Source organism: Gopherus flavomarginatus, chromosome 1 (genome assembly GCF_025201925.1).
Source record: "Gopherus flavomarginatus isolate rGopFla2 chromosome 1, rGopFla2.mat.asm, whole genome shotgun sequence".
In the NCBI taxonomy this organism is placed as follows: Eukaryota; Metazoa; Chordata; order Testudines; family Testudinidae; genus Gopherus; species Gopherus flavomarginatus.
In genome coordinates, this window is record NC_066617.1 from 15,300,929 (window position 1) to 15,318,036 (window position 17,108).

Consider the following 17,108-nt stretch of genomic DNA (forward strand, 5'->3'; position numbering starts at 1 on the left):
AAGAACAGGAGTACTTGCGAAACCTTAAAGACTAACAAATTTATTTGAGCAGACGCTTTCAAGATCAGCTCATTTTGATGAGATTTCTGCCATTTTTGGCAGAAATCTCACAAGAACATCTTGCAAGATTTCATAGCTGTTGAACCAGAAACTTCTGGCCCTGGTTCAGCTTCTCCACCCTCCAAACCCTAGTCTCAACCTCATTAGGAATGGGAAACCAGTTCCTCCAACCATGTCTTGAGGAAATGCATTGTTTGGGAAATTGAGACAGCTGCTTATGATTTAAGGCTGATCACATAGGTGAGGGAGAAAACATGTGCTTCAATATGTTTGAGAGAATGGTTTAGTAAGAGTGTATGTATATTGGAGAAGAGAGTCTATAAACATGTGCCTGGCAAGCAGATCATGTATCAGGGCAAACGTACAGCCAGACCTGGAACCTCTTTAACATCAACTTTTTCTGGGTATAAAACATGTCTCTTAACATTTGATTGCATTATGGAGTCCTCTGGTTTTACTAATAACATTAGATTGTTCACTCTTTTTGTTAGGTGCCTGTACATTCCCTAGCACAATAGGGTCACGGTCCATAACTGGTGCCTCAAGGTGTTACCACAATGAAAACAATTCTAGTGGATCTTGAAAAGCATTTTACTGCTGTTGTATTTACTTACGTTTCAAATGTTTGTCTTAAAAGACAGATTAGAAACTCTTAAAGTTGAGAGAAAAACATAATTATGAAGGGTTTTTTATCTTCAATTATATAATAACAGTTTTGATGTTTATGTGGGGCTTTTCATCCAACGATCTCAGAATACCAGGAAAATATCACTGTACACATTGAACGGGGAGGGAGACTTGAGACACAGAGAGGTGAAGTGGCCTGCCCAAGAACAAGCAAAGAGTCTGTGACAGAGCCAGAAGTTGATCCCAACTTTCTTGTCTTCCAGGCCATTGCTCTGACCACTAGGAATACTTCCTCCTTGTATTCATCCATCACGTTTTCCTCTATGACCTTATACCTCACAAGAACAGTCATGTCAAACCTCTTTGACAGCACCAATGTGACTTAAAATAATCTGTCCATAATACCCCTCTTAGTGAATTTGAAATTGCTTGAGTAAATCTCCACGTTGTGCATTCGTAGACTAACTGCTTCCCAGCTGGAAGCCATTTATCATGAATGCTTGTGTGGGCGTGAGACGTGGATAACCTTCCCTGAGTTACACCCACAGCGAGCGTCACCTTGCACTTCCTTGACACAGCTCTGACTAATGCCAAAAGCATTTTCAAGCCATTCTAATCCTGCTCCATTTAAAGTCACTAACAAAACTACCACTGATTTCAATTCTGCGGGATCGGGCCTTGAATCATTTAAAAAATGTTAGGTATAGTAATCACACATCTGCAGGTGAATTCTTTTCTGCACATTGCATTCCAATGGTTGAAGCAGGGGCTTGGGAGCCAGGAATCCTAGCTTGCCTTGTTGGCTCTTGCACAATTTTTCTTCACATCCTTGAGCTAGTTATTTTACTGCTCGGTGCCTCGGTTTCTCCATCTGTAAAATGGCGATCATAATACATCGAGGGAGGGGGATGTAAGAAGTAATGTTTATAACAGGCTTATGTGCTGTAAGATTAGAGTGTTATAAAGCCTCAAGTTCTCCAAAGACTTGTCATCACAAATTAGCCTTTTCTGCTCTCTTGAAACTGTGACTTGAAGAGTGGTGATCCCTATAAATGACAACACATCTCACAATAATGTAACTGCTGACGAAGCCCTGGACTCATTGCTTCCACAGGTTAGCAAATTACAGTGAGCCTAAAAACAAATCTACAAATACTGAAAAATCTTTTCTGTTATCCAGTGCAAATTTAAACCGAAAGGCTTTGCACTTTATGTGGTGGCTACAAAGGCCCATCATGTATTCTCATCTTTTTTGTCCACCTCCCCCCTCCCCCACCTCTCATGTACCTCAGGCGTATCTCTCCTGGAAAGCTGTCAAACAGTCCACCAGGACTGGAATCCTTTTTTAGCTGCTAATAAAACCGCTACAGTAAACAATAAGCCATCATGATAAGCTCTTCCCAAAAATATATCATGAGGAAGTTACTTCATCCTTTTACATTCCCCTAGCTACAAGTATTTACTGTGACCCTAAAATACACAGTAGTGTCAAATTTTCAGGCATATTTTCCTGTCAATTGTCAAAAGTTCCAAAATGGCTGTATTCTAATGTTTTCCTACAGATACGTTTGCACCGAATACCATGGAGACACAAAACAAAAGATGGATGTTTAACTTTAACCTCAAAAGTGTTCCCCTAAATCACTGCCATATGATTTTGGAATGGTAGTGGGGGGCGGTGGTGGTGGTTGCTGGGCTTTTTTTAATGGTAAAAGATTTTTTTTTTTTTTGCAGTATACTCCAGTTCTTATGAGGTGTTCATTTTTAAATGTCTTTAAAGTGGTAGTTGCTAATTTAAAAAAAGAAAATTATGTATATGTTTGTTTTTTCACAGTCCTCAAAGTAATGTTGCAACCACATTGTCCTGTGGAGTAAAACAATTTAGTTGCAAGATTCGGATAAATAAAAGATGCTCTAGCACAACTTCAAGCATAATAACTACACCTTCCAGTTTACATTAAAAGGTTGAGACCCTTTGATGGCTTATTTTATGCCATCCTGTTTCTTCTGTGACCAACATTTTCACAACTGTAAAAACATGAAACTTTGGCAACCCAAAATGCTAATGAAAACTAGTCCTTTACAAAGGGTTTAGAAAACACATTGCAACAGAACATGCAGTTCTTAACATATGCATCATGGAAACAGAGCAACTCATTCAACATGCACACAAATAGTTTGCTTCTGTCTTGCACATTTGAATTAAGCATTGTTGTTGTTAAAAACTGCAGCAGTAAATCTCACTGTTTAAGGTTCACAGATGAAAGCCTTCCCGGCCGTAACCCATTTATCATGCTTGCCTGCTTGGGCATGGAGACTTGCATAACCTCCCAATGAGTTACTGAAGATGAGCGGAGTTGAGGTATGCCCCTCAGTGTTTGCACTCTACAAGGGCCTGATCCTGCCACCCTTCTTTACTTTGAGTAGTACCTTACTCCATAGGCCAACTCCATTGAAATCAGTGGGACTGCTCATGGCATAATGTACGGTTCAAAGTACTGGCAGAATCAATCCCTAAGGATGGAACTTTCGTACGCACCCAGGGGATTTAGGAGCTCATTGAAAGTCAATGGAACTTGTTCTTTTCACGTTCCTTAAGTGCTTTTGAAAAGCCTACCCTAAATGATTACATTTAGTGATAATATAACCAGTCACTATAATCTCTCGGCTGTTATCAAGATTCCCTCCTGCACAACGTTGTCCAGTTGTTAGATCATGGCAGTGAACAGCAAAACAATTGGGTTGTATTTGCTCCTGTGAAATCTTAGGCCAGTTATTTATCTCTGTTTACATGGGGGTTATCGTTGTCGTCTTTGTTGACCAGTGATGCGGAAACAGCATCATTCAAGTAGGTTTTTCATTATTAAATAGGAAAAAGATGGAAGAGGAGAGAGTGGAGGCGAGTCTCACCCTTCTTTTAAAAACCGTAAGATCCACATTTCTCCCAACTTGTGCACAGCACTGGCTAATTTAGCTACTTTTTATAACAGCATCCACCACTTTAGTATCTGAGCACCTCCCAAAGAGTGGATAACCAAAAGCAATGGGGCTTTATTTTCCTACCTACTTTCCATGAGGCAGTTGGGGCTATGGCATTTTCTGTTGAAATGCTATTTCCTCCTCCTCTCCTGCCAGAACAGGTCAGTCCCTGAATTTGATTTTCATCATTTTTGTTTGTATTACAGTAGCATTGAGAACCCCCAGTGGAAAGCAGGGACCCACCGAGCTAGGCACTGTATACAGACTAAGAGTCTGTCCTAACCCCAAAGAGTTTATAATCTAAACGGGCAGACAAAAGGTTGGAGAGGGAATGGAAGCAAATTACCCAAGGTCACACACAGCAGATCACTGAGAGAAAAGATGGGAACATATGCCGGGTCTCCTGATTCAAAATCCAGGGTCTTCCCACTAGACCACACTGCCTTGGAGTATCTGCCTTGTAACTTTTTCCTGTCTCATCCTGAGCTCACCGCCCAGATTTCCATATAATTAACCTGTTCAATTAAAACTCTGATTTTCTGGTGCTGTCCCCCAGCTGCAAATGATGCCCTGAACTCAGCAGGGAAAGGAAGGGCTCAGTCCCCATCCCAGAAAGCTCTTTTTCAGCTATGAGTCATCGAGCACCGTGTTGGCAGAATCTCTGTCGCACCAGACAGTGCCTTTTAAACAATTTTAAGCCTTGCATCAAGGTGGACTAGTTGCACAAATCTGGGAGGGGTGCACTAGTGGAGGATGGGGGTGGGGATTCTCCTTCAAGATGCACATCTTTCTGCCTAACAACTCTCAGCAGCGGTACTGGTGCATTATAAGACACACTATTAAGTGTCATGTGTAAGAGATCATTCCAACCACATGTTGTAAGGAAACAAGTGTCATACTGTGCAATAATGTGTCTGCGCCTGTCAGCAAAGTGATCTTTTGGAGTGATAGCAGAGTGTGAGAATTTCAAAAGGAATTAAGAAATTACATTTAGAGCCAATATCTTTCCTATTTATTAGGAATTCATGGTAGAGTTTCATTTCAAATAAAGATAGTTACACATGCACTTTTATTTTTTTAATATTCTATCCCCGTTATTTTTTTTCCTGGACAGGTTATACATATGCTAATAGAATTATGCCTATTATTGCAAGCGTAGTGCTGCTTGTCAATGAAGCTTCATTAACAATGTTATCACTGCCTGACATTTATCTTATAATTTTCCAGAATTGACTGTTACATCTCCATGGAAACCCAAATTGCAATTGAAACAAGTGAGATAAAAAAGGCATCCATAGCGATTGACAGCATGCAAGCCCAGTATATTTGCAGGCTACATTTTTCATAGTTCCTTAGATAAATCTGTTGCATTAGAGATTTTTAATATTACCTGTCTGCTTTCTTATTGTGACAGCTGTTTATTGCAAAAGTTTACAACATCTTTGATTCTGGTGTAGAATTAGGTTGATTAATGTTATTGGACTCATCAAGAGATATTAGAGCACTGAAGATGTAAATTTCACTGTCATTTTTTGGATTAAATATGAAATTATTTATGGCTGATTATGACACTATAAAGATTTTTTTTTTGAAACAGCAGTAACTTGTGATTGCTGGGTTGTTTTTTTTTCCCTTTTAGTTTGCAAGAAAGATCTTGTACTAATTTTTTTCTTATACCTAAGGACTTGAGCTCTTTAAGTTCATTACTCTAAATCAATTTAGATAGTGCCTCAAAGCATAGAGTCATGAAACTGGAGTGGGTCCAGAGTGAATTAATCTGAAATTAATTTGATTTTGAAAGGCTCCATCTGGCTGTGTTTGGAAAAGGCCATTAGACAGATATATAAACAAATGATCATCTGTATTCTACGTGCCAGATGTGGTGTCAAAAAAAATGAAGAAATGACTTTACTTTTAAAAAAAAATCATCTGAGGCGGATTTTGATATAATGATGCTCATGCACTTGAAATTACAATTACATTATAATTTGGGAAATAATTCTGTTTCTGTTGATGTTTCTAAAGAGGGCATGGGAGACAAAGGAAGGCCTGATAGTATATTATTTTTAAAAATAAGGAAATTGAATGTCACAGCTTGCTTTGATTATTTCAGGTATTTCCCATAAATAAGCACCGCTAAATGCAACTGGCTAAATCCTTAATATGAGCAGCGCTGTGGTCTTCCATTCCATTTTTAAGAAAGCTACTTAGATAAAGCAGCAATATCGGATGTGAGTTGTTGGCCTCTCCCTTTTTGCCCTATGTGTTTGGACCCTATTAAAATAACATTCTGGGTCTTGTAAACCTCATCAGTAAGCTGGTGGATGTGTGTGTCTGTGCCAGTCTTGGAACCTGTTAGTCTAAAGTACTTCCTGCAATAATCATTTGACTTCTCTGCTGGGGAACTGGTACTGTTTTTCAAAACATTTTTTTTCCTTCTCTTGGACATTGTGCCTCATTTACAACTAAGAAAATCCTTGTAAACCTCAGAATAGCATGTGGATAAATGCCATTCTGAAAAGACAACTCACTAAAATTGGCACATTGTTAGTCATCCCCTTTTAAAACATTAAAAAAAACCCCTTTAATATTTGGTGTCTAAAGTCTTTTGAGCCAAGGAAACGGAATTGAGTAATAACTTAGTAAATGTTTAGCAATAAGTGTTTAGCATCTGTGGTGACGCTGAGGTTGTTGACAAGAAAACAGATGCTCCTACATGAGCTGAATTTTAAGCGCATAGCACTATTCTAATTCAATTGCCGGCACGTCACAAGTGTGTGAACATTTTGGTGTAATCAAATTTGAAAAAAAACAACTGTTAACAACAATGTCTCCTGTCACACAGAAAAGTACACTTCATTGTAAAAAGTGTCTAATTAGGAAAGCACAACATTAGTAATCATTTTCATTAATATTAAGTGGTCAGCTACCTCAAAATCAGTTTCATTTTTAAAAAATATGTAAATCAGTGTTCCAAGTGCATAATTATGACTGCTACATGAGCTCTTGCACCAATTATCCGAATTGCAGTAGTAACTAGAGGCCCTTGTTGGGCCCCATTGTTTATGCTAGACACGATATAAGCTCTTAAGCAACAAAGACATGGTCTCTGCCCCCAAAGAGTTTACAATCCCAAGTGAAGATGCAACTGGAAAACATATGAAGGAGTGAAACAAACAAGTGTACAGTAAGCAATGTTCATTGTTCACCAGCATCCTAGGTGCGGTCAGCAGCCAGTGTTTTATTGTGGCAGAAGTGCGTTCTGAGAGAGGATTTGAAGAAAAATAAAGTTAGTGGTTTCCTTGGTATCCTTAGAACTAGAATGTCCAATTGAAAAACACAGAGACAAATATATTTGCAAGCAACTGTCTTTGAGTAGGTCAACAGAAAGTAAAGAACATTAAAATGTAAAGCTCCCACAATGGGTGTTATGTCATGGCTTTGTGTGTATGTGAGTCACTTCTCTCTGCAAGGTAGAATAAGGCAGTCGGTAATCAAACACATGTTAAGCACTCCACAGCCATTGGATATATTTACATACATACATACAGTCACAGTCATAATGGTAATCCGCTGTCTACACATACTAAACATCAAGGAGCAGAACTCTGAACCTTCTGCTTCTAAAGCACAGGTCTCTGCAACCTGAACTCTAAGCTTTTCCTTTAGCTATAGCTGTATGATTTATAGGATATACTAGGATTTAAAAACAAAAATAAAAAAAGACCTAAGGGTGTTAAGCACCCAAATTACTAGGCTCCTTCAAAAATCCATTTTAGAGGACTAGACTACTGAACACTTAAACAGAAGGAGCTGGTACCCTGTCTGGGTTGATACATATGGTCAGTTGTGTGTGTATATATAGTTTTTTCTGCTATTGGTTGAGCTAGCAAAAGCTATGTTATAAACTTACTGAGTAGAAGCCTATTTCTGTTGGAGCTGAAAAGCATATATTTTATTCCCCATGCTGCATATTTGTGGGTAACAATATGAATTAGGTGTTCATGTATAGTATGTATGCATCCATAAATCATTACAAATTGTTCTAAGAGAGACTGTGCGGGCACAGTTAACTGGAAGAGTTAAGATCATTAGGTTTCTCTGATTTTATTAATTGATTTGAACATAGCTTTTTTTGAAGATTTGATGCAGCAAATGCACAAAGGTTGCAAGTATATAGTTACTTGACTGCACAATTTAGGAAACATTCACTCTCCAAAAATATTATATTAACATAAAATGAATCTGTAGTTTGACTTGACAAAAGTACAAGGCATTCAGAGTTCATTCTGAAATCATGGCCTTAAATCAATCGGTTTTGACTAGACACATAAGCAGGGCTGGCTCTGCCATGCTGGCTAAGCAGCTGATGGCCTGGAGCAATTAAACATCCAGTAACTGCATGAGTGGCTGTAACTTGTTAGGGGCAGACATTTACAGGTTTGTCTTAGAGCCAATCTGTGAAGCTGTAAATCCCCATAGTAAAGGATCCTATTTGCTCCAATATGTACAGCAAGTTGAATAGTTAAGTCCAATTGACAGAGATTATTGGAATTTTCCTTGTCTCTTCAGCAGCTCCTATAATAATAATGTATATCCAAGCCTTGCATTGCATATGCTAAATTTGGATTCAGTGATGAAACAAGAGAACATCTATTACAGCAACTGGTTACAGAGGTTTGCATATTACATTGCCAGAGATTTAGCAAATAGATCAGGTGTTGGCAGAGCCCAGCTTCTGGCCCTGAAGAAATGACACATTGTGAATTATTTGGGAATAAATAATTAAATGTTTGAACTTTGAACTATATGGGGGCCCAGTAAAAGGGATTCCCTCATCTATTGTCTTTCTAAAGCACTAACATGGCTGCAAATATTTTCCGCAAACCATGAAGGCATCAGTGAAAAATATCTTTGCATATATTGTTCATTGCTTATTACTTGCTTATTATTAGACATTGGTAAGGAAAAAATAATATTGTTATCAACCGGCTCACTCAGAGCATTGCATGCCTGGAGTTAAAATTGCAATCAAAATAGTTAGTATCATAGTTTGTATATGTGCCATTGACTACTGGATGGAGTCAGAACTGCTCAGCTGTTTGTCATAAGCCATAATCTGTTAACAGAATGAGTAAGGGTCAGTGATTTGGGGGCTGAAGGGATGGGAGTTCTCTCCCTACTGCATTGCTGTGAAGTTCCAACTGCCCTTGATATGCAGAAGATAGTGACCCATACTGGGTCAGAACATTGGTCCATCTAGCCCAGTAGTCTGTCTTCCAACAGTGGCCAATGCCAGGTGCCCCAGAGGGAACAAACAGAACAGGTGATCATCAAGTGATCCATCCCCTATCGCCCATTCCCAGCTTCTGTCAAGCTTCTTTGTAAATACCAGTTTGTTATACAAGCACCAGGGCAGCATGAATGGAGTTGCAAAGCAGAGAGGAGCATTATAAGTCTTGTATTACTCGTGTACAATATGATTGCATTTACTGGATTGAAAGCCCTGCAGTGCGCTGTTGTGTTAACAAGCTGTGGTGTCAAATCTTTTCAGCAGTCGCTTTTATGGATACGTATGGAACTTAATTTAATTAGAATAATGAAACATAGTGGTTTATAGGAGTTCTGCTAAGGAGAGCACAGGGTGTTACACCAAGAGATGGTGATGATTTGCAAAGAAGCATTCTTCTCTTGGAGTAAGTTTTAAACCATTGCTCCAGGGAAGTGCTTATGGGACAATAAGCTACTGGAGGGGCCATCTTTTCCATGACACATCATCCTGATCAAGTGTAGTTGTTAAAAACCCAAAGGCACTTTATTTTATTGTGCAAGTGGCGGTGTCCCTTAGTGTCCTGGCCAAAATCCAATTTGGTTAATTACATTCTGCATCTATAAACTCCCCCACCCCTCCCTGTTTCAATTGGATATGATATTGTTCTTTACTTTCTGGCTTAAACTGCTGTGTGGGAGTGCTGTGTGGTGTTACATTGCTGTTGCATGTCACCCAAGGATGAAGTCATTCCTGCATATGGCAAGTTTGTAAAGCATCTTGTAATCCTTCCAGGTAAAAGGTGCTTATAAATCTACAATAATATAGTAATTTATTGTTCAGCACATCAGCTTTAACACTATAAGAGTTTGAGGGCAGGGATTGGCCCTTTTCTGTGCGTGCCCAGAACCCAACCCAATTGGTCCCCCATCCCAGTTGGGGCCTACGGGCACTAAACATTTACTACTATGAAACTAAAGTGCCTCTGTATTAAGATGGATTTAATAGTTCGTTCACTGGCAGCCTATTTTTTCCTTATACATTTCCGAGCCTTTCTACATCTATAGGGCATTAATACTGTTAAGCGGGAGGGAGGGGCCTTAATCATTTGTTTACAGTTAAGCCCATGTTTTGTAACACTGGATCATAGAAGGAAAGGCAAATCTGGACAAAACATTAAAGTAATTGGAGTCGGGTGAGGTTTGGGATGGGGAGAAGAAGCTAACCAAAATAAAAGATTCACATCAGGCCAAGAAACGAAGCTATTTTGGTCACTACCGCTGACTGTTGAACAATTGGCTTGTGAATGGAAATGAGTCTGACCTGGTATCTTAAGATCCAGACCCAAACACTGTGGTTCCGGGACCCATCTCTAATTAGTAATAAATTCACTCCCAGTAGATTTGCTGGGATTAAAAACAAGAGTGGGGTGCTGCTAGTAAATGTAAGTAATAACAAAACTATGTATTGCTCCTCAAAGAGTGGTCCTGTGAGCTTCCTGAAATGATGGAACAATAGATAGGTTATTAGAAGGAAAATTGGCACAAATTGAGAGAAAGGATGCTCTGGCAGCAACCACAAGCAGTCACTCACTCACTGGCTTAATCTCTGCCCTCAGGCTACTCTCCACAATATAGATGACACCTTGTCAGTGATTAGGATAACATGCTGGGTCACCCGTGAGTCCAGTGGACTAAATTGGCCATAGAGGGAGGCTTACTGCAGCGTAGAGGCAGCTGGCCGCATAACCTAAATTTTCTTTTCGATATATCATCATCTGGGTACTGACAGTAATTGTCATGGGATTCTGCTCTCGTTAGTGTCCCCTAGACGCAGCTCCCTTTTGTGCTCACACGTTCAAGAAATAGTAGAGGCCTTAAGCTTTCCAGAGTATTGCTTTGTTTCCTCATGGAAATAAAGTTTCGTGTGTGGTTTCTCTTTTTTCCCTTGTTATTTCCTGAGTGAGGGGTTGAGGGGAGAGAGCCACTTCCACTGAGTTCTGGTGTATCAGCAAAGCCAAGCGACAAAACGGCTCCTTCTCATTGATGACCAACAAGTCTCAGCCTAATACAAAATATTTTCTAGGCAAGAGAAAGTTAAGGGCATAAGGGTTTTTCCTCCTTTAGTTGGGGTTTCCTTTTTTAGTTTTTTTTGGGAGTTGCTTGGCGATTATGCCATTCATCTCATCATTTTGACCATATCCTACTCAAAAGGACATTACTTATTTCCCCAAACAGACAATGTGATAGTTGAATCTTAATGCAGGTGTTTGTAGCATTGTGATTCTCAGCGTGTGCTCGGAGTAGACCGTAGAAATTGGATTAATTAAAAACAGTTCTTCCCCTCATTTTTTCCCAGTTGATTTATCTTTATGAATGGTCCTAATGCATTAGCCTCCTACGGTGATAGGCACAACTGTAAAACCCTAAAATAGATTGTGGGCCCAAGGGATGTGTTAGTCTCAACTTTCCTGGAACTCAGTGGCAAGTGAGAGAGCTCCAAACCTACAAAGAGGCATTCAGCACCTTCAAAGACTAGCCCATGTATGCCCACAGAAACGCATCCCATTTATGTGGATATAACTTGCCTACCCCCTTTTTCTATTGGTGTCAATATACTTTTAAGACCAACTCCATGGTTGCAAATAGGAAAACATTATAAACCCATTGAACAGTTGCACAAGTTTACGTGGACAAGGACAAATTTTGTTCTTCCTCCACCCACCTGCTGTCAATGGGCTTGCACCGGTGTTGAGAAGGGTAGAAATTTGTCACAGAAAGGTTTGAGTGCTCAAGATAATGCAGTGAGTCAGTGGGAAACCAAGAATAGAAACCCAAGAGTTTTAAATTCCATCATTCAGTTATTTGTTTAGGTCCTGATTCAGCAAAGCACTTCAGCAAGGGCTGAAAATTAAACACAAAATCCATATTCAGTGAAGCACTTAAGAACATACTTAATTTAATCCCCCTTAAATTCCATTAAAGTTAAGCAAGTGCTTAGCTGCTTTGTTGAATTGGGATGGATTTAATCATATACTAAGGGCTTTGCTGAATCAGGCCCATAATGATGACAGGGATTCATTGGAATGAACAGTGATTTTGTTTGTTTGTATTGATGTGTTTTCTGAAGGTCAGTTTCAGTTGTTTCGTTAGTTAGAAACAGAGTGGTGCCATCACATTGCCATTGTTTTTTCCTCCTACCCAGAACAAGGCTACCAATGTGTACACTTTGAGTGCAATTTGTGGCATAATTTTTACCCTATACCTTTGTGTGTATATGATGAATGTACACGCTGGAGGAGAAAAGGAGTAGAGAATAGAACTTTCAATAATGAATTATGTTTGTTAATATTTCTAATGTATTGCACGTTAACATAAATAAGGAAGAAATCAAAGTCCAAGTAATCTTGGCTTGCTTCCTAACCAAAATATATGAACCAGTATAAAGACTATCAAAGCAAAGGGTACACTGCAGAATTTAGCTAGTTAGTGTTTCTAAAATGGTATGAAATACATAAGGGGGAGGTTTCAAAGGCCCAAATAGCAATTAAGTGCCTGAATTTAAATGATGGGGAGTTTGGTGTCTAATAGCCATTTGTCTTCGGAAATCTCTGAATAGATCAGATGGGGGGGGTTGTTTGTTTGTTTTTTAACTTTCAAAGGAAAGGCACAATGTAAGTGTGAAATATGGTTCCTCAGTTCTCAAGACCAGAAGGGATCATTAGGTTTGACCCGCTGCATAATATTGGCCATAGAATTTCACTGAACCATTCCTACATCTAACTCTGATAAGTAAAGTATTGAAGCCCCAAACTTACAAGCTGCCCTGCGTGGGTGAACCTCTGCGTCACATGGAATCCCAGGGGAATCAGTGAGCCTCTGCATGGGTGAAGAAGGCTGCTTACATGGAGCAACTTGCAGGATTAGGGCCTTTGTTTTTCTGCTGCGTTATTTCTCTCTCATTCCTTAAGCTGAAATGGATGGGTGATGGCAATGATCCCACAAATACAAAGAGCCACATTAGAGTTCTTGTGATTAGTGAAAGAGCTTTGAAACTAAGAAGTGGTGTAAGACGAGCAAGAATATTTGTATATTAAAGAAAATAGAATGGGATGAGCAAAATCCTTTTGTCCCTTATTTAGGCCAAAATCCTACTAGAATCCATAGGAATTTTGCCTGAGAAGAGACTTGCAGGTTTTTCTCCTGTAGTAATTCAGGAAAGAGATGAGTCATTGAAGGTTAATGAGTGAGTGAAGTTTATTCTATTGCCCATTGAGCCATGTGAAAGACACTTGACAAAAGTGATGATGGAACTTTTCATCATCAGTTTTGAAATGTGCTTTTCACGTAACTTTCTCCTCTCTTCAATAACTAGGAAAAGTGCAAAAGTTAATATGGGCATATTAATGTGTTCAGGTGCACTATGCTTCAGAGGAAGCGAACTACCAAAAACTGAATAATATCTCTTTGCCTAAGTTTTAGCCCTAAGGCAGGGAAATTATGCAGGGCTTTAAAAAACATTTTAAAAAAAGGGTAAAATGTATGGCTTGGTCTTTGTGCAGTCTCCAGCCCTTGAGTGATATGGGTGTTCTCTTCTGGGCATGTATCAGCTAGAGAAACTATGATCCAAAGCCAAGATTTTCAAAAATGACGGGGGGATTCTGGGAGCCTCAACTTTTGACATGCCTTAAAGAGTCCTGAGTTTCAGAGGATGGGTGCTCAGCACTTTCTGAAAACTAAGCTGCTTTAAGGTTTGTCGAATTGGTCACCCAAAATTACTACTAGTTACTATAGGAAATCTTGGTCCAAGAAAAGAGTTTCGAAATGATTATTGTTAATTACCAGTGGTGACTTGAGTTTTATGCATTTTACCTTTATTTGGTATATAAACTAATTTGTTTTCCTAACATTCAGGAAAAGTTGTACTGTGATATGCAATTTTCCTACTCCAAGAAATTCAAAATTATCAGCAAGAATAATTTTTTTTTTCAAAGTGCATAGTTGTTTCAAACGTAAATGCACATCTGGAAATTAGATAGGGTAGGGAATGTATGGGGTGTGAATGATTTGAAACATGTAATGTTATTTACATGGCACTAAACTTTTTGAAGCACTGTTTTCATTTTCTGAACAAAGCAGGCAATTCTGCAACTGTCTTCCCCTCCTGAATTGTGCTCTTTGTTCCAGGGTGCACCCATTCCCTTTTTAAAAGTGTAGGCAACTAATCGGCAGCAACCAGCCGCATAGCTGGAGTGTTTTCCATTCTAGGCAATATTATCCTAATTTGATGCACACATGGATGCTTCACACAATCTGCAAATTCATCGCTGGCATCTTGCATTAGTCATCTGACAGATTGCCAAGCATTTCATATTCTTTTCATGTGACTTATTACAAAACACGCACACGCACACACACACACACACACACACACACACACGCACACACACAAATCAGGCACAGCCTCATTTCTGCCAGTAGCTGTTTGGTGCTGTTTACAGCAGCTGTATATAGAAATCTCCACTTATTCATAATTATCCTTCACTTTAAGATGCAAAAGTACTGGTTTGTGGCTTGTATTTTCCAGCTCTTTTCTGATTTAACCATATTAAGCAGCAGCCTGCAGTGAAAACCAGTCTCAATGAAAAATGTAATGCCATTTTTGCATTGCTTTTGTTCGTAACATTTATACTGTTAATTAAGCACAGTTTTTTCCCCATTGTGCCCTGTTGACATCTTTTTCTGCATCTACTATACATCAAAAATGCTCAGTCTCCTAACTATGCCTATTATTTTTATCTCTTTGTTCCACTTTCTAGTAACGGCACAGCTAACAAGATGAATGGAGCTTTGGATCACTCAGACCAACCAGACCCAGATGCCATTAAGATGTTTGTTGGACAAATCCCACGTTCATGGTCGGAAAAAGAGCTAAAAGAACTTTTTGAGCCTTACGGAGCTGTCTACCAGATTAATGTTCTCCGAGACAGGAGTCAGAACCCACCCCAAAGCAAAGGTACAACAGGAGGATTGTGTGTGTTTACTTTCTGTTTCAAAACTCTCGTACATGCCTTCAGGATTTCCTAAGGGATGTCTGTTTTGTTGTAAAAGCATACTGTATTGAGCCAGCCAGAGACCTAAGAGATGAGAATTTCTGAATACCTATAGATTACTGGCTACCTCCTCTTGTAAATTGCAGTTTAAATATCTGTTATCTTGAAGAGACCATTCCGGCTGCGCAAAAAATAACAAAAGAGTGCAGCCCTAGTGTAAATTATTATTGCCGGAAGAAATGGAAACCTGAGCGGTCAGTTTCCTTGGATTAGCTCATGAAAACTATAATGTTCCACTTCCTTTCACTTACTCTCTCAGCACCACAGGTGGGAATAATTTGAGGGCTTTAGGAGGACTGAGTGCAGTGCTGGGCTCTTACTACATCACCTCTCTGGAGGCAATAAAAGAAGTCCTACCTCATTTCCACATTTCTGATTTCTCTCCTGAGGTCACATTAGGGACTGGCTCAGTTGCTGTTACTTATCCAAAAGGTAGCTTGCCTTTGTCTTCATTTCTGATGTATATGTAATATATTTATCCTTACCTCTATATTTCTCTGATTATGTATATAGGTGTCCATAGATATGTGTATATATTATCTATGCATGCATATACATATCTATAAAACATAAAATGTAACTATTTTGTGTATCTATCTGTGTGTCACATAATAGTTTTCCTCAGATAAAATCCCCTTTGTTGTTTAATATTTTTGGCATTTTCTGATCTTCTCCAGAATGTGTGCGCTAAATTTTTAGCAGTGTTACAAATAATGAGTGTTAGCCTTCAGGCACTGGATCCCTGCAGATGTGCACCCATGCCTGTTCCTGGCAATATTTGATATTTTTCATCCTTAGTTTCTTCTGACCACACCTTTAAAACACACATTCTGTGGAGAACATCAGAAAGGGATTTTTTAGGCCAGCAGTTGATTAACCGTGCTGAGCAATACTGTAAAGATTTCCATTCAGCTGGAGGTGATCACTATCTCTGAGTCAGGATCCACAATTTTGGATGTTCCCATGTCTTGTAGCAAGCTCACCTGTATGTGCTGGGTCAGACTTTTCTCTTCTCTCCTGCGGCTGTGGTACTGATAGGTGTAACAGGGTCAGCCCTCTTTGACCTTTTTCCTTGCTGCTCCCCATCCCTGATAACTCATCAGGACAACTTAATCTGTCTTTGTATATTTTCTATAGTACCACTGGTGCTTTTGCGGATGCCCTACATAGATTACGTCTGCTCACCAGGCATCAGGTAGGCATATAGGAAGAGTTCATAGCATACAATTTATGCTACTAATAAAATTCAAGTTCTAGCACTGAAATTGCCCATAAAACTGAAGGCATTTTCTTCTTGCCGCATCGGTGCCATTCTCCCACCCTTGGCTTTACATATTCTCTAAGCAGACAGAAGATGATGTATCTTAGTGCATAGACCCCTACTGTGCTAGCAGAGTTTTCTCACTATGTAGCTTTTTCTCTAATGCTGGCTAGAAGACAGTATTAAGAGGTCAGGCAACTGGATTTACTGCAGCCCATACTGCTATGGATAAGCAAACTCCTGCTTAGTGTAAACGACCAAAATGCTGAACTTTGAGGCTGGCTTTATTTAAAGAGCTGATTTCTGACTCCCAGAAACGCTCTCTCACTAAGCAGCAAATGAAGTGAGGATGGCATTGTAGCGAGACTGAAGAAGCCCATTTCTTTGACTTTTCCCATTGTTCAATACCTGTCTGTCAGACAAGTTGAGGGTATGAATAAGCTTCATAGACTAATTCTCAAGAGTTTATTAGTCCCCTCCCAACCAATCTCTTCTCTAGAATGCTGGTCTTTCTTTTGGCTGTTGTTCTCAGCCAGGGGAGCAGGAGAATTATGTGCTACTACATTTTTTAAAAAATGTTGAGTGAGTTTAGTCCCAGAAAAAGCCAGACAAACCTGCAGACTTAATTCTGGTGATACAGCAGCAAGCTGCCCCACCAGTGAGCTCTTCCCGTAGAAATTCTGGCATATGGAAATATGGCCCCAGGCCCCATTCAATCCTTGCTCTGCTAGGACTGCCAGCAAGGGTGCTTGCTGACACCTCTTCAGTTTCTGTTTGGGCACCTCTCCTTTAGGAACAAG

General features: G+C 39.5%; 1 protein-coding gene across 13 annotated transcripts in view; it reads left to right on the forward strand.

Moving 5' to 3' along the window:
• Positions 1–17,108, forward strand: part of CELF2 (CUGBP Elav-like family member 2) — a 685,040-nt gene that overhangs the window by 515,120 nt on the left and 152,812 nt on the right. For all 13 annotated transcript variants that reach the window (XR_007772143.1, XM_050936915.1, XM_050936909.1 and 10 more), the window contains one exon: positions 14,754–14,950. Coding sequence is in view for 12 of the 13 variants with exons in the window: in XM_050936909.1 (XP_050792866.1) it covers positions 14,754–14,950 (197 nt within the window). In the remaining variant the exon portion in view is untranslated. The remainder of the gene's footprint in view (positions 1–14,753; positions 14,951–17,108) is intronic.